General features: G+C 38.3%; 1 protein-coding gene across 1 annotated transcript; it reads left to right on the top strand.

Moving 5' to 3' along the window:
• The first annotated feature begins 19,421 nt into the window (after positions 1 to 19,421).
• On the top strand, positions 19,422 to 20,410 carry LOC133250503 (olfactory receptor 7A17-like). The gene has a single exon (XM_061421824.1). It carries the CDS (start codon positions 19,422 to 19,424, stop codon positions 20,391 to 20,393), a length of 972 nt encoding a protein of 323 aa, XP_061277808.1. The 3' UTR covers positions 20,394 to 20,410.
• Positions 20,411 to 26,714: the final 6,304 nt, after the last annotated feature.

Below are 26,714 nucleotides of genomic sequence, written 5' to 3'. Positions count from 1 at the left end.
AGGCAGTTCTATTTCCAGTTGTTTAAGGAATCTCCACACTGTTCTCCATAGTGGCTGTACTAGTTTGCATTCCCACCAACAGTGTAAGAGGGTTCCCTTTTCTCCACATCCTCTCCAGCATTTATTGCTTGTAGACTTTTGGATCACAGCCATTCTGACTGGTGTGAAATGGTACCTCATAATGGTTTTGATTTGCGTTTCTCTGATAATGAGTGATGTTGAGCATCTTTCATGTGTTTGTTAGCCATCTGTATGTCTTCTTTGGAGAAATGTCTATTTAGTTCTTGGCCCATTTTTTGATTGGGTCGTTTATTTTTCTGGAATTGACCTGCAGGAGTTGCTTGTATATTTTTGAGATTAGTTGTTTGTCAGTGGCTTCATTTGCTAGTATTTTCTCCCATTCTGAAGGCTATCTTTTCACCTTGCTTATAGTTTCCTTTGTTGTGCAGAAGCTTTAAAGTTTAATTAGGTCCCATTTGTTTATTTTTGCTTTTATTTCCAATATTCTGGGAGGTGGGTCATAGAGGATCCTGCTGTGATGTATGTCGGAGAGTGTTTTGCCTATGTTCTCCTCTAGGAGTTTTATAGTTTCTGGTCTTTTGTTTAGATCTTTAATCCATTTTGAGTTTATTTTTGTGTGTGGTGTTAGAAAGTGTTCTAGTTTCATTCTTTTACAAGTGGTTGACCAGTTTTCCCAGCACCACTTGTTAAAGAGTTTGTCTTTAATACATTGTATATTCTTGCCTCCTTTTTCAAAGATAAGGTGTCCATACGTGCGTGGACTTATCTCTGGGCTTTCTATTTTGTTCCATTGATCTATATTTTTGTCTTTGTGCCAGTACCATACTGTCTTGATGACTGTGGCTTTGCAGTAGAGCCTGAAGTCAGGCAGGTTAATTCCTCCAGTTTCATTCTTCTTTCTCAAGATTGCTTTGGCTATTCTAGGTATTTTGTATTTATACACAAATTGTGAAATTATTTGTTCTAGCTCTGTGAAGAATACCGTTGGTAGCTTGATAGGGATTGCATTGAATCTATAGATTGCTTTGGGTAGTATACTCATTTTCACTATATTGATTCTTCCAATCCATGATCACGGTATATTTCTCCATCTATTAGTGTCCTCTTTGATTTCTTTCACCAGTGTTTTATAATTTTCTGTATATAGGTCTTTAATTTTCCTACCTTTGAATCAAAAATGTCTGGAAATTCCATTTTTTCATTGGGTATCATAAGTTTATTAAGAATAATTACTTCTCAAATTAAATATGCCATCCTAAGTAATTTCTTCTCTTTCCCTGAAGTGATAAGTTGCATTATTCATTAAAAAAATACATTTAAGAACCAAGATAGTTTGTATTATTTTTTTTTTAATTTGGTTGAATCAGTGATACAGAAAGATGACTTTATAGGAGGATTTTTGCCTATGCAGTAGGTTGGAACCCAACCTTCTTTTTTTCAAAGGTCAAGTTGTGTGTCTATATACACTGCTTTGACCAAAAGGTTGGGTTTTTTTTGTTTGTTTGTTTGTTTGTTTGTTTTCCCCATACCATAGCATCCTGGGCTTTCCTGGTGATTCAGGAGGTAAGAAACTGCCTGCAATACAGGAGACCCAGGTTTGATCCCTGGGTCAGGAAAATCCCCTGAAGAAGGAAATGGCTACTTTCTTGCCTGGAGAATTCCATGGAGAGGGGAGCCTGGTGGGCTACAGTCCATGGGGTCCCAAAGAATCAAACACGACTAGAAGCAATTAGCATGCACACATAGTGGATGACATATTTTAATATTTTCATTGAATTATTTCATTGTTTCCTTTTGAAAACTTCCAATGATTCCTACAAATATGACTCTTCCCATTGCTCTAAACAAAATAACTCAAAATTTTCTAAATTTCATCATAAACACTAAGGGAGAAGCAGATAAACTATAACTCATATATCCCCTATATATTCAATACAAAGGCATTTATTCAACTTCATTATCATAAATTACTCATAAGACAACTTGAATCTACCTGTTCATGGGATTCGAGGTCAGCACTAGCATGCTAACCTTGGTGCAGCAATATTTCTGGACCAACATATAAGTCCTGCAAAGCTCTCCTGGGTAGCTGGAAAGGATATCTGTGCAGTCATCCTTTAATACTGTTACCTGACAAAAAGATAAATAATGTTACAATCAGAAGGGTTATCTTCAAATATAAGAATAAATGCCAAAATTAAGATCAATATTATCATAGCTGTGGTTTTTCCAGTAGTTATTTATGGATGTGAAATTTGGACCATAAAGAAGGCTGAGCACTGAAGAACTGATGCTTTTGAACTGTGGGTCTGAAGAAGACTCTTGAGAGTCCCTTGGACAGCAAGGAGGTCAAACCAGTCAATCCTGAAGGAAATAAACCCTGAATATTCATTGGAAGGACTGGTGCTGAAGCTCCAATATTTTGGCCATCTGATGTGAAGAGCCAACTTATTGGAAAAGTATCTGATGCTTGGAAAGGTTGAGGGCAAAAAGAGAAGGGGGCAACAGAGGATGTGATGGTTGGATTGCATCACTGATTCAATGCACACATTGTTACTCTTTTTCAGTCACCCAATAGCGTCTGACTCTTTGTGATCCCATGCACTGCAGCACGCGAGGCCTCTCTGTCCTTCATCATCTCTCAAAGTTTGCCCAAGTTCATGTCCATTGCATTGGTGATGCCATCTAGCCATCTCATCCTCTGACATCCTCTTTTCCGTCTTCCCTCAATCTTTCCCAGCATCAGGGACTTTTCCAGTGAGTCGGCTGTTCACATCAGATGAACAAAATACTGCAGTTTCAACTTCAGCATCAGTCCTTCCAATGAGTATTCATGGTTGATTTCCCTTAAGATTGACTGATCTGATCTCCTTGTTGTCCAAGGGTCTCTTAGGAGTCTTCTCCAGCACCACAGTTTGAAGGCATCAATTCTTCAGCACTCCACCTTCTTTACAGTCTCTTACAACTGTACATGACCACTGGGAAGAACATAGCCTTGACTATCAATGGACATTTGTTGGCAGAGTAATTAATGTCTCTGCTTTCAGCACACTGTCTAGATTTGCCATAGTTTTCTTGCCAAGAAGCAAATGTCTCCTGATTTCATGGCTTCAGTCACCGTCCACAGTGATTTTAGAACCTAAAAAGAGGAAATCTGTCACGACTTCCACTCCCCCACACCCCTACTTGCCATGAAGTAATAGGGCCAGATGCCATGATCTTAGTTTTTTTTTAATATTTAGTTTTAAGCCAGCTCTTTCACCCTCATCAAGAGGCTCTTTAGTTCCTCTTCACTTTCTGCCATTAGAGTAGTATCATCCACATATCTGAGATTGTTGATGTTTCTCCCACCTATCTTGATTTCAGTTTGTAACTCATCCAGCCCAACTTTTCTCATGATGTACTCAGTGTATAGGTTAAACAAACAAGGTGACAGCAGACAGCTCTGTTGTACTCCTTTCTCAATCTTGAACCAAACAGTTGTTCTATTCAGGGTTCTAACTATTGCTTCTTGACCCACATACAGGTTTTTCAGGAGACAGGTAGGATGGCCTGGTATTCTCGGCCAATTCTCAAGGTATCCCCTTGAGAGGTTTCCACACTTTATTACAATCCACATGGTCAAAGGCATAATCAATGAAACATAGGTAGGTGTTTTTTTTGGAATTCCCTATCTTTCTCTATGATCCAGTGAATGTTGAGAATTTGATCTCTAGTTCTTCTTCCTTTTCTAAACCTAGCTTGGCCATCTGGAAGTTCTTGGTTCACATAATGCTGAAGCCTAGCATGCAAGATTTTAAGCATGACCTTACTAGCAAGGGAGATGAGTGAATTTGTTTGATGGTTAGTGTATTATTTAGTATTACCCATCTTGAGAATTGGAATGAGGATTGACCTCTTAAAGGATGATGCCATCAAGGTGTTGCATTCAATATGTCAGCAAATCTGGAAGACAAAGCAATGGCCACAGGACTAGAAAAGGTCAATCCTCAATGGACATGAGTCTGAGCAAACTCAGGGGGATAGTGAAGGATAGGGAAGCTGGGCATGCTGCAGTTCATAGGATAACAAAGAGTTAGACATGACTTAGTGACTGAAAAACAACAAAAACAAAGAGAAGCAGAGTATTTTCACTGACCTCAATTCTGTTTGTTCTGGTTATACAATCAACAATTTCCTCAGTTATTGCAGCATAACAAGCCAATCTAAAATAAAATGATTTATCATAATGCCTTTATTATTGAATGGGGCAGTCAGGTGGGGAGTGGTACTGAGCCCTGCCTGGCACCTGATGAATCTATATTCAGCTGTGAGTCTCTACATTGTGTTTCTAAGGCTCATCCATGAATCTGCATGTGACTTTTGTGCCCTTTTCCCTCGAACATATTTATACTCATCTTACTCCATGTTTATAACTAAGTTACCCATTTACAGAAAGTAAACGAGCTTTTCAAATATGAATATTCTTAATTTAAAGTCACTGTTGCTATATCCATATATGTTGTTATTTAATGGCTGTCATGTCTCCAACTCTTTGTGACCCCATGGACTGTAGCCCACCAGGCTCCTCTTTCTATGGAATTTCCCAGGCAAGAACACTGGAGTTGGCTGCCATTTCCTTCTCCAGGGGATCTTCTCAACCCATGGATCAAACTCAAGTCTCCTGCATCAGCAGACAGATTCTTATAAACACATGCACACAAATAAATAATTAAATAAATAAATAAAACCCCCCAAATAAAGGAATCTTTCAAAAGAAAAATGGAATTGTAGGAATCAGACTTACTGACTTCAGACTATACTGAAAACCTAAAGTACCAAAACAGCATGGTATTGGCACAAAAATATAAGTGTTGATCAATGCAGCAGGATAGAAAGCTCTCAGAATTAAGCCCATTTACCTAAGATCAACCAATCTATGACAAAGGAAGAAAAACTAAACCATAAGCATAGTCTCTTCAATAAGTGGTGCTGGGAAAACTGAACAGCTTCATGAACAAGAATGAAATTAGAACATTCTCTCTAACAGCATACAGAAAATAAACTCAAAGTGGATTAAAAACCTAAATATAAGACCAGATACTATAAGCTCTTAGAAGAAAACATAGGCAGGACTTTCACTTAATCACAGCAGTATCTTTCTGGATCTCTATCCTAGAGTAATAGAAATGAAAATAAAAATTTTAAAAAAAATGGTACTTAATTAAGCTTAAATGCTTTTGCACAGTGAAGGAAACCATAAACAAAGCAAACAAAAAACTTTTCCTAGAGATGTAACCAATAAGAGTTAATCTCCTGAATATATCAAACATCTCATGCAGCTCAATATATACACAAAGAAAAATCCCAATTAAAAATGAGCAGAAGATCTAAACATATTTCTCCAAAGACACAGATGTCTAAAAGGCATATGAAAAGATACTCAAAATCACTATTGTGTGCTGTGCTGTCACTTCAGTCTTGTTTGACTCTCTACGACCCTTTGGACTTTAGTCCCCCAAACTCCTCTCCAGGCAAGAATACTGGAGTGGGTTGCGATTTTCTTCTCCAAGGGATCTTCTCAACCCAGGGATCAAACCCGCATCTCTGGGTTCTGTAATAACCTATAAGGGAAGAGAATTTGAAGGAAAACAAATATATATATATATATATATATATATATATATATATATACACACACACACACACACACACACACACACACGTGTGTGTGTGTGTGTGTGTATGAATTACTGTATAAAACAAACATGGTAGTGTAATTCAACTATACTTCAATAAAAAATAAATTAATAATTGTTAATGATTTAAAAAAATTTACAAAGATGTTTACCATTTTATCTTTTAAAAATATCCTACTATTGTATATGGTATTTACTGTTGCAAATTGGGGGCTTATTCCCTTAGCTCATTAAATCTGAGATATCATTCCTTTCTCTTTTGAATACATTGACTTTTTTCACTTTAATTGTAATTCTGGGCATTATGGGGATTTAGCAGTTGGACTGCTGCCAGAATTGATTAATCTTTTTCCTTTTTAGGTCTCTCAGGGTCTACTTGAGCTCACTAGATACTTTTTTTGCCTCTTATGGCCATTTTTCTCTATCACTGTTTCTTTAACCAAATTTTAAAGTGTCTTAAATTACAAAACACAAAATTGTCATATTAAAAAGGAGACATATTTACACATGCATGAAATGATATTTGTGTGTATGTGCATGTGTGCCATTATTATGCTCAGTTCTCAGTCATGTCCAACTCTTTGTGACCTCAAGGACTGTAGCCCACCAGGCTCCTCTTTCCAAGGAAATTTCCAGGCAAGAATACTGAAGTGGGTTGCCATTTCCTTCTCCTGGGGATCTTTTGGACACAGGGATGAAACCTGTGTCTCTTGTGTCTCCTGCACTGGCAGGCAGATTTTTTTTTTCACCACTGTGCCATCTGGGAAACCTCAGGAAACGATAAGGGATAGAATTTGGGTACTATATCGATATATTATATAGATATAATATACTGTAGAAGTAAATCACATTATTGTCTCCTTTTCTGTCTGATTTATAGGCAGGTTTCCCCTTTGTCATTTCCTAATTTCTCATTTTTTTTTTCTCAGACTTGATGCACAATATTTAAAATTCCCATTTATTTTAGGGGCTCTTGAGAAACCTATATACAGGTTAGGAAGCAACAGTTATAATTGGACATGGAACAACAGACTGGTTCCAAATAGGAAAAGGAGTACGTCAAGGCTGTATACTGTCACCCTGCTTATTTAACTTATATGCAGAGTACATCATGAGAAACGCTGGGCTGGAAGAAGCACAAGCTGGAATCAAGATTGCCGGGAGAAATTTCAATAACCTCAGATATGCAGATGACACCACCCTTATGGCAGAAAGTGAAGAGGAACTAAAAAGCCTCTTGATGAAAGTGAAGGTGGAGAGTGAAAAAGTTGGCTTAAAGCTCAACATTCAGAAGACGAAGATCATGGCATCCGGTCCCATCACGTCATGGGAAATAGATGGGGAAACAGTGTCAGACATTATTTTCTTGGGCTCCAAAATCACTGCAGATGGTGACTGCAGCCATGAAATTAAAGGCACTTACTCCTTGGAAGAGAAGTTATGACCAAACTAGATAGCATATTGAAAAGCAGAGCCATTACTTTGCCAACAAAGGTCCATCTAGTCAAGGCTATTTTTTTTTCCAGTGGTCATGTACAGATGTGAGAGTTGGACTGTGAAGAAAGCTGAGTGCCAAAGAATTGATGCTTTTGAACTGTGGTGTTAGAGAAGATTCTTGAGAGTCCCTTGGACTGCAAGGAGATCTAACCAGTCCATTCTGACGGAGATCAGCCCTGGGTGTTCTTTTGAAGGAATGATGCTAATGCTGAAACTCCAGTACTTTGGCCACCTCATGTGAAGTGTTGACTCATTAGAAAAGAGTCTGATGCTGGGAGGGATTGGGGTCAGGAGGAGAAGGGGACAACAGAGGATGAGATGGTTGGATGACATCACTGACTTGATGGATGTGAGTCTGAGTGAACTCCGGCAGTTGGTGATGGACAGGGAGGCCTGGCGTGCTGCGATTCATGGGGTCGCAAAGAGTCGGACACGACTGAGCAACTGAACTGAACTGAACATATATTTCTAAAGAATAATTTCTTCTCAAGTGACAGACATTATTCCAAGTAATTTTTATTTTGTATTACTGAAAGAATAGTCACAAGTTACATTATTCATATGGAAAAACACTGGACTTAATAGCTGGGGAAAGACATAAAGTTTTGTGATAGAGGAAAGCTGATACCACTGTTTTCACCTCTGTGTACATCGTCCCTATGTTAATCACTGTCTTAACTGCCCTTCTTAAAAATGGAGTACTTAAGTTATAATTTTTTTATATAGGTGGTTATTCAGTTTTATTCTTCACTTTAGTATGTTCTCTCATTCAGTTGTGTTCACAGTGCCTACCCTAGTTAGTGAGACAATGATTATCAACTATGTGACTCCAAGTGCAGTCTACATAGAAACACAAATTCAAATAGATTCACTTAGTATCACCTTTGAGTCAGGGGAAATGTTAAAATGATAAAGAAAATTTTAATTTACATTTTATATTTCTGAGAAAAATGTATCATTTTCATTTTCTATATCTGTTCATTGAAGTATGGATTTTGGTATTTATGGGAATGAATCTTATTTCATTAGGGTGAAGGATTGGCTGGTTTACACTTTACAAAAACTGTTTACACTTTTTAAATTGAAGTATCTACTTATATCTGTTTGCAAACTTCCAGTGCTGCATAGAAATTACTCTTTCTACTACTTTAAACAAAATATATCCTATTTTCAAATTTTTAATAACCATGAATAGAAAGTGGGCTTCCCTAGTGGCTCAGAAAGTAAAGAATCTGCCTGTAATGTGGGAGATCTGGGTTGATCCCTGGTTTGGGAAGATCACCTGGAGGAGGAAATGAAAACCCACTCCTGTATTCTTGCCTGGAGAATTCCGTGAACAGAAGAGCCTGGTGGGCTACAGTCCATGGGGTCATGAAGAGTCAGACATGACTGAGCATCTACATATGCATATGTAATATCCATATTTATCCTCATGATCAAAGAATGATTCATTAGAGAGCTTCAGTTTCTGTCCGTACATGTGATTCAGGTCAGCATTTTGTACAGAAAGGCACATGTCCTTTTGACTCCTTCTGATTTCCTGGAGGGAACTTCCACAGAGTCTTTCATAAATACAATTTTCTGTATTTAACCATGAATGCTATCTTCAAATATCAATAAAAATACTTAGAATGATATAAAACAAATTATTATAATTTCCCTGTTTTTCCAGAAGTTTTTACTTTCGTCTCAGGTTCAAAGGATTTATTAACAAAATAAGCCACTCATTATACTCAAGTAAATATTACCAATATTTATTAGATAATTATCTAGCTTACTTTTAATATATTAACATTAAAAGAAAAATAGAAACAGCAGTGGATGCATCCAGACTCAAACAGCACTGAGAAGTCCCGTGACACAGCTCATCTGAAGTCCCCATTGGAAAAGGTTTCCAGGCAGTGTGTCCTATCTATAGGTGAGACTTCAAAGATTGCAGTTTGGGGTTCCCAGATATAATCCCAGGACTCAAACTGATATCATCATCAGTCTGTGAGCAAATTGCACCTCTGATTTCATGTTAATGCTGTTGGTTTTGTCATGTGAAACTTGGAAAGTCATTAAGCCTGGGGCCTGTTGGCCAGACCATCTTCAGGGGCTCAACAATCTCAAGATTCCTCCATCTCACCTAAGGTGCTACAAGTCTTGCACTCATAGAAAGCAGTCATTCACAGTCACTCACACTCAGGTCAGTGTCAAAGCAGGTTAGAAGCAAGGTCAGAGGACTGCTCTGTTTTTTCCCTGAAGCCTAAACAAGTCTATTTAATTTCTCTAACATTCCCTCAGTTCTGTTAGCTCTTATGTTCTATTGGTTGGCTCTTACTGCATAAGAAGCTAACTTAAAAGCACTTATATTATTATAGTTCCATTACTAATCCAGTGATTGTTCGGTGAGATTTTTCCATTCTCTTCTGGGCTGCCCATCGATCTAATTCAGCTGTGATTTGTTTCTGAAGCTTATCCATGATGTTGAATCTGTACTATTCTCCTTTCTTCAACAATATATGATGCTTAGTCAATTTATATATGCATGTTAACCCTTTACTTTATGAGAGAAATAGTTTACAAATTTAAATTGGCTTAATTTCACTATTTCTCTATCAATATATAACACTTTTCTTTCTTCCTAGTTATGTTAGGGGAAGCACACTGACTGAAACCTCCCACCCTGGCCAGGCACCACAGTAACCACTGGCATGAGTTGTTTTAAGACAGGAGGTCCTGGTAAGGAACATGGAACTATTAAGCCACCACCAACTTGAAGAGTTTGGGAAAGGTCAAAAGGAGACACCACATCTCTGACCACCTCCCAGAGTCCTTCTTGCTAGCATCCATCTTGGCTGATTAAGGCGTGCACCACCAGGAAGGACTCTGAGTGAGAATGATTGGCTAAAGACAACCCAGAAACTAATCCCATCACCATAAAACCAGAAATCCAGTGACAGAGCAGTTCTTCTCAGTTCCCTTACCCTAGTACTCTCCACCTGGTCACCCTTTCCCAATAAAATCTCAGACAATTCATTTCTGAGTGTTAGACAAGAGTCCAGTTTCAGCAGCACTGGAAGGGGTCCCCCTTTCTGCAACAGTTATAAGGTGACTCTTCTAGGAGTGTCTGGAGTGAATCAGCTATATTTAGATCTGACCTGACTCATGAACACTAAAATTTTAATTTTAATTAATTTACAAGAGTACAATCATATTCAGTAATCTTCACATCTTTAAAATGTACAATCTGCCAAATTAAAGGATTCTTACAAAACTGAGAATACATAATATATGGATTCATTTGTATGCAACTGAAAAAGATACTGAATAAGTTTGAACTGCTTTCTCAAATAATTGTTAAAATGCAAGCCACCTGGGAATAAGACCCTTATTTCTGAAGGCAGTAGGGGATAATACAGCTTAATTCAGATGAAAGTTGTGAAATACATGAAATGTTGGAAATATTTTGAGTCCAAAGAAAAATTTCAAGAGTAAGGAGTGTGTGTATATATACATGTATGTGCATTTGTGAACATCCTTTTTTCAACTAAATAGACTCACACATATACTGTTGTTGTAGGAAGCAGGGCCACCCCTCCAGCTCCCCAAGAGCGGGCTCTTGTCTAACACTTGGAAAAGAATTGTCCAAGGAGACACGTGCTGACAAAGTAAGAGACTTTACTGGAAGAAGGCACCCGGGCAGAGAGCAGCAAGCTAAGGTAACCTAGGAAGACTACTCTGCCACATGGCTCACAGTCTCAGGTTTTATGGTGATGGGATTAATTTCTGGATTGTCTTTGGTCAATAATTCTGACTCAGAGTCCTTCCTGCTGATGCACACATCACTTAGCCAGGATGGATGATAGCGAGAGGGATTCTGGGAGGTGGACAGACGTGCGGTGTCTCTTTACGAGTTTTCCTGAACTCTTCCAGTTGGTGGTGGCTTATTAGTTCTGTATTCCTTACCAGGAACTCCTGTTGTAAAACAACTCATGCAAATGGTTACTAGAGAGCCTGGCCATGGTGGGCTGTTTCAGTCAGTATGCTTCCCCTGACACTGTGTCTTGAAATGAGTCTCATTGGGTTTAAATCAAGACATCTGGAGGGCTTGGATCTTTCAGGATGTTCCAGGTGAGGATTAATTCTCTCTCCTATTCCAATTTCCAGGGGCGATTTGCATTCCTTATATCTTAGAATGATATATATATTCTTATATCCTTCCTCCATCTTCAAAGCCAGCAGCTTTGAAGCCACATGCTTCTCTGACTTTAATTCTTCCTCTCTTTCACATTTCACACTTAGAGGGTTATTGTGCTTACAGTAGTCCAAAGTGAAAATTCAGGCTCATTTTTGTGTCTTAAAACACATTCAGTTCAGTTCAGTCACTAAGTCGTGTCCGACTCTTTGCGACACCCATGAATCACAGCACGCCAGGCCTCCCTGTCCATCACCAACTCCTGGAGTTCACTCAGACTTACGTCCATCGAGTCAGTGATGTCATCCAGCCACCTCATCCTCTGTCGTCCCCTTCTCCTCCTGACCCCAGTCCCTCCCAGCATCAGAGTCTTTTCTAATGAGTCAACTCTTCGCATGAGGTGGCCAAAGTACTGGAGTTTCAGCTTTAGCATCATTCCTTCCAAAGAAATCCCAGGGCTGATCTCCTACAGAATGGACTGGTTGGATCTCCTTTCAGTCCAAGGGACTCTCAAGAGTCTTCTCCGACACCACAGTTCAAAAGCATCAATTCTTCCGCACTCAGCCTTCTTCACAGTCCAACTCTCACATCCATACATGACGACTGGAAAAACCATAGCCCTTGACTAGATGGACTTTTGTCGGCAATGTAATGTCTCTGCTTTTGAATATGCTATCTAGGTTGGTCATAACTTTCCTTCCAAGGAGTAAGCGTCTTTTAATTCCATGGCTGCAGTCACCATCTGCAGTGATTTTGGAGCCCAAAAAATAAAGTCTGACACTGTTTCCATTGTTTCCCCATCTATTTCCCATGAAGTGATGGGACCAGATGCCGTGATCTTCGACTTCTGAATGTTGAGCTTTAAGCCAACTTTTTCACTCTCCACTTTCACTTTCATCAAGAGGCTTTTTAGTTCCTCTTCACTTTCTGCCATAAGGGTGGTGTCATCTGCATATCTGAGGTTATTGATATTTCTCCTGGCAATCGTGATTCCAGCTTGTGATTCTTCCAGTCCAGCATTTCTCATGATGTACTCTGCATATAAGTTAAAAAAGCAGGGTGACAATATACAGCCTTGACATACTCCTTTTCCTATTTGGAACCAGTCTGTTGTTCCATGTCCAGTTCTAACTGTTGCTTCCTGACCTGCATACAGATTTCTCAAGAGGCAGGTCAGGTGGTCTGGTATTCCCATCTCTTGAAGAATTTTCCACAGTTTATTGTGATCCACACAGTCAAAGGCTTTGGTATAGTCAATAAAGCAGAAATAGATGTTTTTCTGGAACTCTCTTGCTTTTTCGATAATCTAGCAGATGTTGGCAATTTGATCTCTGGTTCCTCTGCCTTTTCTAAAACCAGCTTGAACATCTGGAAGTTCATGGTTCACATATTGCTGAAGCCTGGCTTGCAGAATTTTGACCATTACTTTACTAGCGTGTGAGATGAGTGCAATTGTGTGCTAGATTGAGCATTCTTTGGCATTGCCTTTCTTTGGGATTGGAATGAAAACTGATCTTTTCCAGTCCTGTGGCCACTGATGAGTTTTCCGAATTTGCTGGCATATTGAGTGCAGCACTTTCACAGCATCGTCTTTCAGGATTTGGAATAGCTCAACTGGAATTCCATCACCTCCACTAGCTTTGTTCATAGTGATGCTTACTAATTCCAGGATGTCTGGCTCTAAGTGAGTGATCACACCATCGTGATTATCTGGGTCGTGAAGATCTTTTTTGTACAGTTCTCCTGTGTATTCTTGCCACCTCTTCTTAATATCTTCTGCTTCTGTTAGCTCCATACCATTTCTGTCCTTTATTGAGCCCAACTTTGCATGAAATGTTCCTTTGGTATCTCTAATATTCTTGAAGAGATCTCTAGTCTTTCCCTCCTATTGTTTTCCTCCATTTTCTTTGCATTGATCGCTGAGGAAGGCTTTCGTATCTCTGCTTGCTGTTCTTTGGAACTTTGCATTCAGATGCTTATATCTTTCCTTTTGTCCTTCGCTTTTTGCTTCTCTTCTTTTCACAGCTATTTGTAAGGCCTCCCCAGACAGCCATTTTCCTTTTTTGCATTTCTTTTCCATTGGGATGGTCTTGATCCCTGTCTCCTGTACAATGTCACGAACCTCATTCCATAGTTCATCAAGCACTCTATCAGATCTAGGCCCTTAAATCTATTTCTCACTTCCACTGTATAACCATAAGGGATTTGATTTAGGTCATACCTGAATGGTCTAGTCATTTTCCCTAGTTTCTTCAATTTAAGTCTGAATTTGGCAATAAGGAGTTCCTGATCTGAGCCACAGTCAGCTCCCAGTCTGGTTTTTGTTGACTGTATAGATCTTCTCCATCTTTGGCTGCAAATAATATAATCAGTCTGATTTCAGTGTTGACCATCTGGTGATGTCCATGTGTAGAGTCTTCTCTTGTGTTGTTTAGAGGCTGTTTGCTATGACCAGTGCATTTTCTTGGCAAAACTCTATTAGTCTCTGCCCTGCTTCATTCTGTATTCCAAGGCCAAATTTGCCTGTTACTCCAGGTGTTTCTTGACTTTCTACTTTTGCATTCCAGTCCCCCATAATGAAAAAGACATCTTTTTTGGGTCTTAGTTCTAAAAGGTCTTGTAAGTCTTCATAGAACCTTTCAACTTCAGCTTCTTCAGTGTTACTGGTTGGGGCATAGACTTTGATTACTGTGATATTGAATGGTTTGCCTTGGAAATGAACAGAGATCATTAAAACACATTACTAGTAGCTATATTCCATCTACTGTCTTAATTACTCTGCTATGTAAACTAATATATTAGAAAGTTATTTGGTTTAGGATATGACGTCTTTTGGAGTCCTTTATTCTCCCTATCACAAACTCTTCTTAATATGTATATTTTATTTATGTCACTCAAGAGCTCTTATATTTAAAAGCTCTGCCACATAATTCACTGCCACCTATAAAATGAGTGATTTTTTTTTTCAAAATTACATACATAAAACAGGCTCTGTGGGGTAGACTAAAACTATATACACTTGACACTAACATAAGACCTCTGCCTTGATACCCAAACTGTGATCCACAGACCAAGACTTGCAGTTTCAATAACTTGTTTGAAGTCCATTCCATGGGCCCAATAGAGACCTCATGAAACAGATTTTGCATTTCAACCACAGACCTTGGTGATTTTTATACAAAATGAACTTGTAGAAGGTCTGGTCCAAAATAACTTTTCTTACCTTCTCACTGTTGGCATTTGGGACGTACAATTACTTGTATTGGACTCTGTCCTGCTGTATATAAGAGATTAACAGCATCCCTTTGCTGCTGTTTGGTCACTCAGTCATGCCTCAATCTTTACAACCCCTTGACTATAGCCCACTAGGATCCTCTGTCCATGAGATTTCCCAGAGTGAGCATCCCTTTAAATATTGCCAGATATTCCCAGGAGAAAAATCATCTCTGGTTAAGAACTACTGCCCAGAATCTGAAAACTGGAAGTATCTTGACTAATTGCAGTCAAGATCTCATCCCTCACTTGGTATGTACCTTTAAGCAGAACATTAAATCACTCTGAGTTCTATCTCTACAATGGAGAGTGGAGTTTATATAAGTTCTAGCTCATAGAACAAAGTGTTTTAAAAATTAAATTTAACAGTCTCTATAATATGTAGGTTAGTAGTGCATAAGAGTATATATAAAGGTCTTTCATAGTTACAAATATTTTATACAGAGGGATAAATGACAGCTTTTAACTTCTGATATAAGCAGGAAATCCATATTGGAACTGCAAATCTTTCATGAAACCAATGATGATAATGCCCAATACTTTTATTAAAGGAGCAAAATTATCTCCCTTTAGGATGAGTGGGAATAGTCACATTCAGAGATTTCATAGGTTGTGTTCCACTACAAATCAAAGCATTGAAGAACCAAGGTACCTGGTCAAGACCAACCTTCAGTATTATACTTTTGAGAATATTTGAACTCAGGGATATGAGGAAGTGCTGGGAGTCAGAGCTTTGAAAGAAGGAGAGGTAAAGGAGAAGGTGTGATGAAAACTGGATTCACCTAATGTAATGCAGTCTGCTAGGAATGGAGAAGCAAGAAAAAATATCCATTATGTCCAGATCAGCATCCCCAAGGGAAATCATGTACTTGGAGGTTGGAGTAACAACAGGAAAACATGACTAATAAGCTGATACAGAAAGATGTAAATACCTCCTTGGCTGTAATCTCTCAGCCTGTGCAACTTTGGACAGAATGTGGTTGCTGCCTTTGCAGTCCTAAATCTAGCTGGGTGATCCATGCTTGATCCTCTTCCTTATTGTCTGGTTTGGGAACAAAACCTGTCTGCATTGTCAATCATTTATGAAGGAATTTTGACTTCTACACCAAAGTCTCCCAGAGTCTCCATGCAGGTAAGTCTGAGAGCTTAATAGGCACTTCAGGAGAGGACCAGGGAGCAAGGAATCCACAAACTTGTCCCAGAGGTCACCCAAGAGCCAATACAGCATAGCACAGAGGCCAGAGATCACTCAGCTTGTTTGCTGGCTTTCTTAATAATGCATTTATTTGTGATGCTGACAAAGAAACATTGCACTTAGAAACTCAATTGCCAATGTTGACAATTAAATTGTGCTAGTGGAAGCCCAGTGCAAGAAAGAATGGGAGATATAAACTGCTTCCAATGAAAGTAGTTGCTGTTGTTCAGTCACTAAGTTGGGTCCAGCTCTTTGCCACCCCATGAACTTCAGCATGCCTGGCTTCTCTGTCCATTGCTATCTCCCTTAGTTTGCTCAAATTCATGTCCACTAAATCAGTGATGTCATCCAACCATCTCATCGTCTGTCTCCCCCTTCTGCACAATTTTTCAGGGACTTTTCCAATTAGTCAGCTCTTTGAATCAGGTGGCCAAAGCATGGGAGCTTTAGCTTCACTATCAATCCTTACAATGAATGTTCATAATACAATAAATTACAGGACTAGACAAATATGTTATTACCTGAGAGGGATATCCAGTGAAATAAGGATATTTCTTTTTATTTTAAGATGAGACATATTAGACTATATATGCTATGGTTTCTCACATCATACAAATATCACTGTTTTTGTCCTTGGGGAAAACAGAAAGGTATTTATGTTTATGATTTATTTGTGGCACCAAAGAATGTAGCTGAAGTTGGAAGTCTGCCCAACAAAGAAAGCTTTTCTTCATCACATTGTCTGAGGGGCCATTCGAGCTTATTAGGTATTTTTCTTTCATTTTTTCCCTCTCTATCCCTCTTCCATAACTTTTTTATTTCTTTGAAAACAGGGCAGAAAGTGACCATAGCAAAAAGGAACCCCAAATCTATTCTTCTCTTGGAAGCTTATAAACTGGAATTTCTGGGTTTTCCACATTCTTTAGGAGAAAGCTAATCTTATCTGACCAGCTTGAGTTGTCACCCCCCACCCCCCACCCCATGGCTTAAGGAGGATGGTTCTGGGAGTGAAATTCATGATAGAAACACAGCCCTGGAGACCATGGTGTGTCTGCAAACCTGTGCCTTATGGAGTGAGAGAAGTTCCTAAAACAGAGGCACTTGTACTCATGTATTTGTTTTTGCTTTTCGCTAAATCATGTCTGACTCTTTTGCAACCCCATGCACCGTAGCCTATCAGGCTCCTCTGTCCATGGGGTTTCCCAAGCAAGAATACTGGAACTGGTTGCCATTTCCTTCTCCAGAGGAGCTTGCCAATCCAGAGACGGAACCAGTGTCTCCTACATTAGCAGGCAGATTCTTTACCATCTGAGCCACCAGGAAAGCCCATTCCCTCTGCCAGGCACACACTTTTTCTGATCCCTCTAGATCCTTCTCTCTCTTTCTTGAGCTGAAAGTGAAAGTGAAGTCACTCAGTCATATCTGACTCTTTGCGACCCCATGGACTATAGTGTACCAGGCTCCTCAGTCCATGGGATTTTCCAGGCAAGAGTACTGGAGTGGGTTGCCATTTCCTTCTCCAGGGGATCTTCCTCACCCAGGGATCAAACCCTGGTCTCCTGCATTGTAGACAGATGCTTTACTGTCTGAGCCACCAGGGAAGCTCCTTTCTTGAGCTATCTGTTCAATTAACATCTTGTTTGTGGGCCGTGCCTGAACACTCAGTACAGAATAGCACCTCTTGCCTCTCCTTCCTTTATACTTGGTTTTATTTTGTTCATAGAATCTGCCATCACCAGATATAGTCTATAAAATATTTATTTGAATATCATCTTTCATCTTTCTTGGAATGTGGGGGATTTGTTTTTCTGTATCTCTTGTTTACTCCCAGTATGTGTTTGAAATATGTAGCTTCTCATTAAAACTGTACATATTGTGCTGACGAAAAATAAGTTCATTCATTTTTTCAAGTAAAATAAAAGACATGTTTTTCATTTTCACCAAGAATTTTATTGGACAACATATTCATTGTTTTGTTCCACTACTTTCTGCCATTTTCCAGGCAACTTCCTAAAACATTAAATATTTTTGAACAGAGAATTGTTCCAGGTGCTTTTTGCAGTCTTCCAAGAAAGTGAATTTTTTTTTCTACATCAGGAGAATTTTGTAAAGACTGAAATAAATGGAAATTTGAAGGTACAATGATGGTGAATATGGCAGATGACTCAGAAATTCCTAGCCAAGCAGTAACAATTTTTTCCTGTTCATCAAAGAAATAAGCAGTCTTGTGGTTTCCTGATGGAAGATTATGCATTTTCTGTTCACCCACTCTGGATGTTATTCATCAAGTGCTGCCTTCAGCTGGCCTAATTGGGAGCAGTACTTGCTCGAATTAATCTTTTGATTTTTTAGAAGGACCTCACAGCAGAGGACTCCCTGCCAATCCCACCATATACACAGCATCACCTTCTTTGATGGCTGGTGGTGGGTTAATTTTGCTTGGCCCATGAGCTCTTCCATTCCACATTATTGTGCAGTACTCTTTCCATTGCCCATCACATTTTGTTTCAAAAATAGAATGTTTTCATTACATTTAAGTAGAGTCACATGTGGAAATGTGATCAAAAAGGATTTTCTTTTTCTTTTTTTTTTTTTTTGCTTAACTTATGTGATAAGGGCTTCCCTTGTTTCACAGCTGGTAAAGAATCTGTCTTCTATGTGGGAGACCTGGGTTTGATCCCTGGGTTGAGAAGACCCACGGGAGACAGGAAAGGCTGCCCACTCTAGTATTCTGGCCTGGAGAATTCCATGGACTGTATAGCCCATGGGGTTGCACAGAGCTGGACACGACTGAACAACTTTCACTTATGTGATTAACAAACATCAAAGTGATTAACAAAACCAAGCTAATGATTGTCAACACTTGATTTGGATATTTTGAGTTTATTAACTCTCTCCTTCTTGGTGTAATGTTGGCTGTTCTCAGTGAACATCTTGATTTTACTGTTATCAAGCTCAACTGGTATTCTTGTCCAAGGTGCATTGTACACTGAGAAATCTCCAGCATGAAACTTTGTAGACCTCTTTTGACATGCTTGATCAGTCACATCATCTTTTCCATACATTTCACAAATCTTTTTTGTCGTTTTTTTTTTAACCTTTTGTCATTGCGTTTTTACCGTTCTTGAAATAATAAAGAATAGAATTCTGAGAATGTTGCATTTCTCTTCCATCTTCAATATTAAAATAGCTACACAAAAATTCACCAGTTTTGATGTTTTTCTAATGAATGCTGATATGATATCTGTCACAATATAATCGAACACAATTGTTTCAAATGACGTTAAAGACAAATGAGTGCTACTAGATCCATCTTACAGGAAAAAAAACAATGAGCAAATCTTTTGGCCCACCCAATACATGAACTCTTTAAAAATATACTGTGAATAGGACAAAAAATTTTAATAACAGGTGAAATGGGGTATACCCTCAAGGACAATTTATCTATATATATCATCTTAACATCAATTTCTTGCCAGCAAAATAGAAATTATAGTAGTTCAGTTACGTAAATTATGCCTGTTCAAGTGAAAATTATTCTTGGTATTTTCTTTTTCCCAATAGTCACTTCCACCACATGGAACCAAGGAACAATACAAAAATTTCAAAATTTCTTCTTCTGGGACTTGCAGAAGAAATAGAACTACAACCCCTCATATTTGGACTTTTCCTCTTCATGTACCTGATCACTGTGTTTGGAAACCTACTTATCATCCTGGCTGTCAGCTCAGACTCCCACCTCCACACCCCCATGTACTTCTTCCTCTCCAACCTGTCCTTTGTAGACATCTGCTTCATCTCCACCACCATCCCAAAGATGCTATGGAACGTCCAGATGCAGAGCCAAGTCATAACCTATGAAGGCTGCATCACTCAGATGTATTTTTACATTCTCTTTGGAGCATTAGATGACTTCCTCCTGGCTGTGATGGCCTATGATCGTTACGTGGCCATCTGCCACCCTTTGCACTACACAGTCATCATGAACCTATGGCTCTGTGGATGTCTGGTTCTGGCGTCCTGGATAATAAGTGCAGTGTACTCATTGTTACACAGCTTAATGGTGTTGCATTTGTCCTTCTGCTCAGACTTGGAAATACACCACTTTTTCTGTGAAACCAAACAGCTTGTCCAACTTGCCTGTTATGACACTTTCCTCAATGACACAACGCTGTGTTTTGGAGCTGTGATTATGGGTGGTGGTCCCCTGACTGGTATTCTTTACTCTTACTCAAAGATAGTGTCCTCTATCTGTGGAATCTCATCAGCCCATGGAAAGTATAAAGCATTTTCAACCTGTGTGTCTCATCTCTCCATTGTCTCCTTATTTTATTTTTCTGGCTTAGGAGTATACCTTAGCTCTGCTGCTACCCACAGCTCCCACTCAAGTGCAACAGGCTCGGTGATGTACACTGTGGTCACACCCATGCTGAACCCCTTTATCTACAGTTTGAGAAATAAAGACATAAAGAGGGCTCTGAAAAGATTCTTTGGGATGGAAAGTTTTATAAAAGGTCCATTTTCTCTTGGGCTGAAGAAATGTCCATGATACCTGGGCTGAAAGCCTCAGAGCCAAGTATTTTGACTCTTTGATTGTTTTGTGATTCTAGCAATTGTTTCTTCAATTGACTGCTTGGTATTTACTTTTCTTTGATTTCAACTTCTCTATACTTCTGTTCTCTGTCATGAATAGTTTTTATTTTGTCATTTTTGGACTCTCCAATATTGACTCAAAAATGTGAAATATATGTAAATTGCCAATTTCTTAAGAATAAATTCTTCTGATATAAAATACTTTACACTGAGTCATTTTTTTTCACTTTACTAAAAGTATAATCATGAATTGTGCTACTTATATGGAAAAAAGAAAAAAATATTGACAACAAAAACAATTACATAATTCCATAGAAGAGACAAATATGAAACCAATTTATCATTTTTTAGTTCAGTATAACTTGGAACATTACTACAATAATTACTCTATCTGAAAATGTATTCATAGACATTAGCAGGGAGTGTGTTTCATAACTGGTCATCTGATTTTACTCCCTCACAGTGTACTGTTCTCCATTTAGCTCAGTGTCCATGTTGCCTACAGGAGATACTGGCCAAACGGAGCATGAGATGTATGTCTCCAATTGTCTATCTGAAGCAAATTTCAATAAAGACTTTGACATTATAAGGTCTTGATTCAAAGAGGATTTTAAGCATGATGTAGCAAAACTTTATGTCAGATTATTACCATGCCAAATAGTTTTTCATGGTGTTCATTCACGAAGGGGTTTATTGTTGGGGTGAAGTAGTGTTTGGTTTAATTATATCTTTCTGTTTCTGCTTGAAATTTTCCATTATTGCTTACAAATATGATTCCTTCCATTGCTCTAAATGAAGTATTTCCCCCATTCCAAGTTCTGTCATTTCCACAAAAAGAGTAGTCAATGAACAATATAAGTCACTCAGTTGTGTCCGACTCTTTGTGACTGTATAGTCCATGGAATTCTCCAGGCCAGAATACTGGAGTGGGTAGCCTTTCTCTTCTCCAGCAGATCTTTCTGACCCAGGAATCAAACCAGGATCTCCTGTATTGCAGGCAGATTCTTAACCAACTTAGCTATCAGGTAAGTCCTAATAATATAAATATCATATATATATATCCAAAGTGTGGCTCACTAGACAACTTAAACTCCTATCCAGTCCTGTGGTTCAGTCACAAGTTTTGTACAAACAGGTATATCCTTTTAAACTTTCTTGCTTACCTAAAAGGAAACCTCAGTGGAATCCCTTTTTAACACAACTGTATGAAACAAACTTGAATAACAGGGAAATCATGAATGCTATTCAAAGATCACAATTGCCTAGGAAAAAAGCAGTATGTTATTATAACTTCCCTCAGTTTTGTTCACATTGCTTATTGTATCAGTTAGCTCTTGCTACATAGAAAATCATCCTAAAAGCAAATGGTCTAATATAATGGATTTATGATCAAATGGATTTCTATGATGGGGATTTTATCTGAGTTCTGATTTGTCTCCTCATGGGTCTACTGTCAGCTGTCAGGCTCTATGTTGTGTTACAAAGGCTCATCCATGATGTGTGCAGTTGTAATGCTTCTTTGTTTTAAAACACTTTATGTCAAATTCTTCCTTTTATATATGTAGGTTAGTTTAACAAGAAAAAAATGGGTTTCTCAAATGTTAACTGTTTTATCTAAACTTCACCATTACTATATCCATAAGTGATATTTTGTTTCTTCCTGGTTAGAGGATCTGGTGGGGTTTAGTCAGTAAGTTGTGTTTTGTGACCCCATGGACTGTAGCCCACTAGGCTCCACAGTCCATGGGATTTATCAAGCAAGGATACTGCAGTGGGTTGTCATTTCTTCCCTCAAGGGGTCTTCCTGACCCACGGATCAAACCCAGGTTCCCTGCACACTCTTCACTAGCTGAGCCAATGGAGCTGACTACCACTAGAGCACTTAGAGGAGCTATCTCTCACCAGTTTTACGTTTGACTCAACTACATGTGCTTGTCATACTATGCTAAACAATGTACCAATGAAATGTTTAATTCTTTTTTCTTTAATTTGTTTATTTTAATTGGAGGTTAATTACTTTAAAATATTGTATTGGTTTTGCCATACATCAACATGAATCCGCCACAGGTATACATGTGTTCCCCATCCCAAACCCCCCTCCCTCCTCCCTCCCCATACCATCCCTAATTCTTAACTAACTCATTAAAGTGTAGTTACATATAATAAACTGCACATTTTTAAAATATACAATTTTCTGGATTTCAAAAAATAAAGACATTATTTAATTTGTGTATGATTTCAGAAGGTGCACAAGATGTTTTAATTAATTTTTAATGTTATTGTTAATAATACAATTTGCTCTTAGCCTCAGTTTTGCTTATTTCAGAAGAAATTGTGAGATGATTAATTCTAACTCTCTTGAAAGTTGTGAAAAATGAATGAAATCTATAGAAATACTTCGCTGAGTCCACAATTTTCAAGTTTAGAAGTATATGTATGTATTTGTATACACCTTTCTCTCAAACAGCCAAACTCATCCATACATATACATGGACACAGTCTCATTTGTAATCCCATCCTTTTTTTTTTTTTTTTGCCTTTTTAAAAAATTTTATTTTACTTTTAAACTTTATAATATTGTATTAGTTTTGCCAAATATCAAAATGAATCCGCCAGAGGTATACATGTGTTTTAGAAGAAAACTTGAGAGAAAGTTGGAAGGATAGTCATGAAAGAATAAATGCTTGAATTAACATAAATAGAATATAAAAAGTTAGACAGGAAGATGTAAAATAGAATGTGTGATCTTAATTTTGATAATGATTTACTTTTTTTTAATTTTTAATTCTTCAAGACCTTAAAGTCAGAGCCATATTTACATTTGTTGTTATTGTTTAGTCCCTAAATTGTGACTGACTCTTGTGACACCGTGGACTGTAGCCCTATAGGCTCCTCTGTCCATGCGATTTTCCAGGCAAGAATAATGGAGACAGTTGCCATTTCCTTCTCCAATATTTATATTGGGGATTGTGAAATTCCCTGTATCAGCTAATAGGGGAAAATTTCTCCAAACTGACTCTAATTTCCTTATATTTAAAATAGGAATTCAACACAGAATGCCTTTTAAGGGAAGCTGAAAGACTGTATTGAAAAGCTTAAACTCAGCTCAGAGGGACAATATCTGATTGAACAAATATCTGTATTAGATTCATCTTGCTCCTGTAATAAGTTAACACACCAGTAGTTTAGAATAAGTGTCTATCTTGAAATTCTAGAAGGTCAGGAACCTGAAATGGGTCTCTTTGGGTAGAATTGAAATGTTGGCAGGTCTTTGATCCTCATGGACACTCCAGAGGACAAGTATTCCCTTTCTCGTTTTATTTACACTGGCCACCAGCATTCCTGGGCTCATGGTCCTTCCTCTATCTTCAAACCCAGTGCATAGCATTTTTAACTGCCTATCTCACTTCACTTCTTCTTTCCCACTTTTAAAGGGTTATTGTGATTACATTAGTCCAACTTGGATAATCTGTGCTAATCTTCTTATATCAAGATTAATTAACAATCTCATTGCATCTGCTATTGTAATTTTTCTTGCAGTGCAAGCTAGGATATTTAAAAGTTCTTGGGAATATGATGAGGACATAGTTTTTGAGGATTTTATTCTGCCTGTGTTTTGTTACTTTGGCTCTTTACAACCCAGTGAACTGTAACCCAACAGGTTCTTCTGTCCATGGAACTGTCCAGGAAAGAATGTTGGAGTAGCTTGCCATTTCCTGCTCTAGGGGATCAACCCAACCCAGGGACTGAAATTTCCTTTCTTGCTTCTGCATTGGGAGGCAGATCCTTTACCACTAGCACCACCTGGGAAGCTCCTTTATTCTGCCTACTGCAAAGTATTTTTCAGACAGAAATTATTTGATGTTACTCATTTATTTTACATAAATAAAAAATCAAATAAATTTACCACTAGAAAGTAAGTGAAACTATTTTCTTTCAAAATTACATACACAAAATATTTTTGGTAAAAACCTAAGACTACCAACACATGAGTCAAATTCAGGACCACTGTCTTGCTGTTCAAATTGTGGTCCCCAGACCAGGATCTTCAGCATCAATAACATTTAGCATCTTGATAGAAATGCAGAGATCCTGGGCTACATGAATCAGACTTGTTGAATCATGATTTGAATTTGAACTACAACCTTTAGCAATTTGTGGAGATAGTGAATTAGAGACATGCTGGTCTAGAATAAATTTTCTCACCATCTCACTGTTGACATTTGGGGCAGTATAATCATATGTGTTGAATGCTGTCCTGCACAGATTTTCAGTGACAGCCCTACAGACAAGCCAAATATCACTAGTTGTAAAATGGTCTTTGGTTGACAATCACTGTCTCAGAGTTTGAGAACTGGAAGCATCCTGAGAGAGTCCAGTCAGGATGCATTCTCTTACTTGTTTAAAACTTTGACCAGAACATTAAACCTGTCTGAATCTCTTTTGTACAACGGAGAATGAGGTGCATAAGAGGACAACATCACAGAATGAACTTCTATAAATTTAAAGCAAACTGTAATTTCCAAGGAAGGTAATGGTATATAAAAATATCTAAATATATCTCATAATAACAAACATTTTGTAATGAGAGGCTAAATGATCGCTCTAACTTCTGAAACCAAGTATGAAATTCCTAATAGCTTTGGGAAAAGATTCAGGAAGGCAAGCAGTGTAGTGCCCAAAGTTTTATATGAAAGGACAATGTTATTCCACTTGTAAAAAGGGGAATAACAATTTTCTAGACCTATCAAGAGCTGTCTAGTCAATGATTGGTATATTCGAGGGACCTAACCAAGAGAGAATTCACAGTCTTAAACTTTGAGGAAATTTTAACTCAGACTGGGAAAATGTGCTGAGAGGTTTATACCTCCAGATGCAGGAGAGTTCATGAAGAAGGAGGAATAAAATCTAAATTCAGCTTCCTTGTAACCTGGTCTCCTAGGAGCAGAGAGTCAGCTGGAAATATTTCCTTCTGTCCAGACCTGTGTTCCACAGGGAAATCATGACATACATGTGGGTTACAACAGAAAAGATACCTAGTGAGATTACGAAGTGAGCTATAAAACTCCTCTACTGCAATTCCCTCAGTCTGAGAAATCTTGGACTTCATAGGATGTGGTTCCTTTGGAGACCTAAGTCTGGCTGGTCTTCAAGTCCTTCCTGCTGTTTTGTGAGACAGAGCTTCAGTCTCCAATGTCAACCCTCCAGGAGGCATTTTGAACTTCCACACGGAGACCTTTCTCTCAGTTCCCATCCAGGTGTCTGAGAGCTCAGTAGCTATTGCCAGAGAGGATTGGTGTTGGTGCTAAGTCGCTGCAGTCATGTCCGACTCTTTGTGACCCTATGGACTGTAGCCCACCAGGCTTTTCTACCCGTGGGATTCTCCAGGCCAGAATACTTGTTGCCATCTCCTACTCCAGGTGACCTTCCCAATCCAGGCATCAAACCCATGTTTTTTGTGTCTCCTGAGATGTTTTACCACTGCACCACCGGGGAAGCCCATGGGAGAGGACTAGAGAAAAAGAAATCCCTGAACCTCTATCAAAGGTCACCTGTGAGCCAATCCAGTCTAGTTCAGATATCAAAGGTTATTGGCCAGAGAAGCAAATATTGGCCTCAGTAAGGCAGGCTCAGTGTTGGCAATTCAATGATAAAAACATGTCCATTAAGAAGAGGGAATGGGAGGCATAAAATGCTCCTAGTAAAAGTGGAACATAAGTTTTATGATATTACTAAATAACAAGAGTAGAAAAATAACTTTATTAGTGGTTGAGTGACATACAGTGAAATGAGGGCATTTCATTTTATTTTAAGATGGACATTTTGACAGTTTCCATATTAATTAGAAAGATCCTAACCAGGGGATTTACGCAAATATATCCCTACAACAGCATTTTTTGTAACTTATGTATCGTAGTATCTCTTCTCTCTCTTTCTGGATACTCACATAAAAAACATGTGAACATGGGCAAACTAAAGAGATTTACTTTGCAGTTATTTTGTTATCTGTGAGGTTGTATATATATTTCCATTTGTTAACCATTTTCTTTCTCCACGAAAAGTTGTCTGTGGGAACCCTTAGCTTTTGTATAGTATTGCTGGATTATAAGCATAAAAAATAATTTGAGGTTTTACTTTTTCACAAAATTATTGTCTGCAGTTCAGTTATTTTATGTATCTATAGATATATTTATGGGGATATTTGAGATTCTAAACTATGTATGGTTAAATTATCAACCATATGGTGTTCTTCCCATTGCTTATAATTTAAAAAAAA

The sequence above is a fragment of the Bos javanicus genome, chromosome 7, assembly GCF_032452875.1.
Source record: "Bos javanicus breed banteng chromosome 7, ARS-OSU_banteng_1.0, whole genome shotgun sequence".
NCBI lineage: Eukaryota > Metazoa > Chordata > Mammalia > Artiodactyla > Bovidae > Bos > Bos javanicus.
The sequence above is the reverse complement of the archived record's forward strand: the minus strand, read 5'-3'. Positions and strand labels throughout refer to the sequence as shown.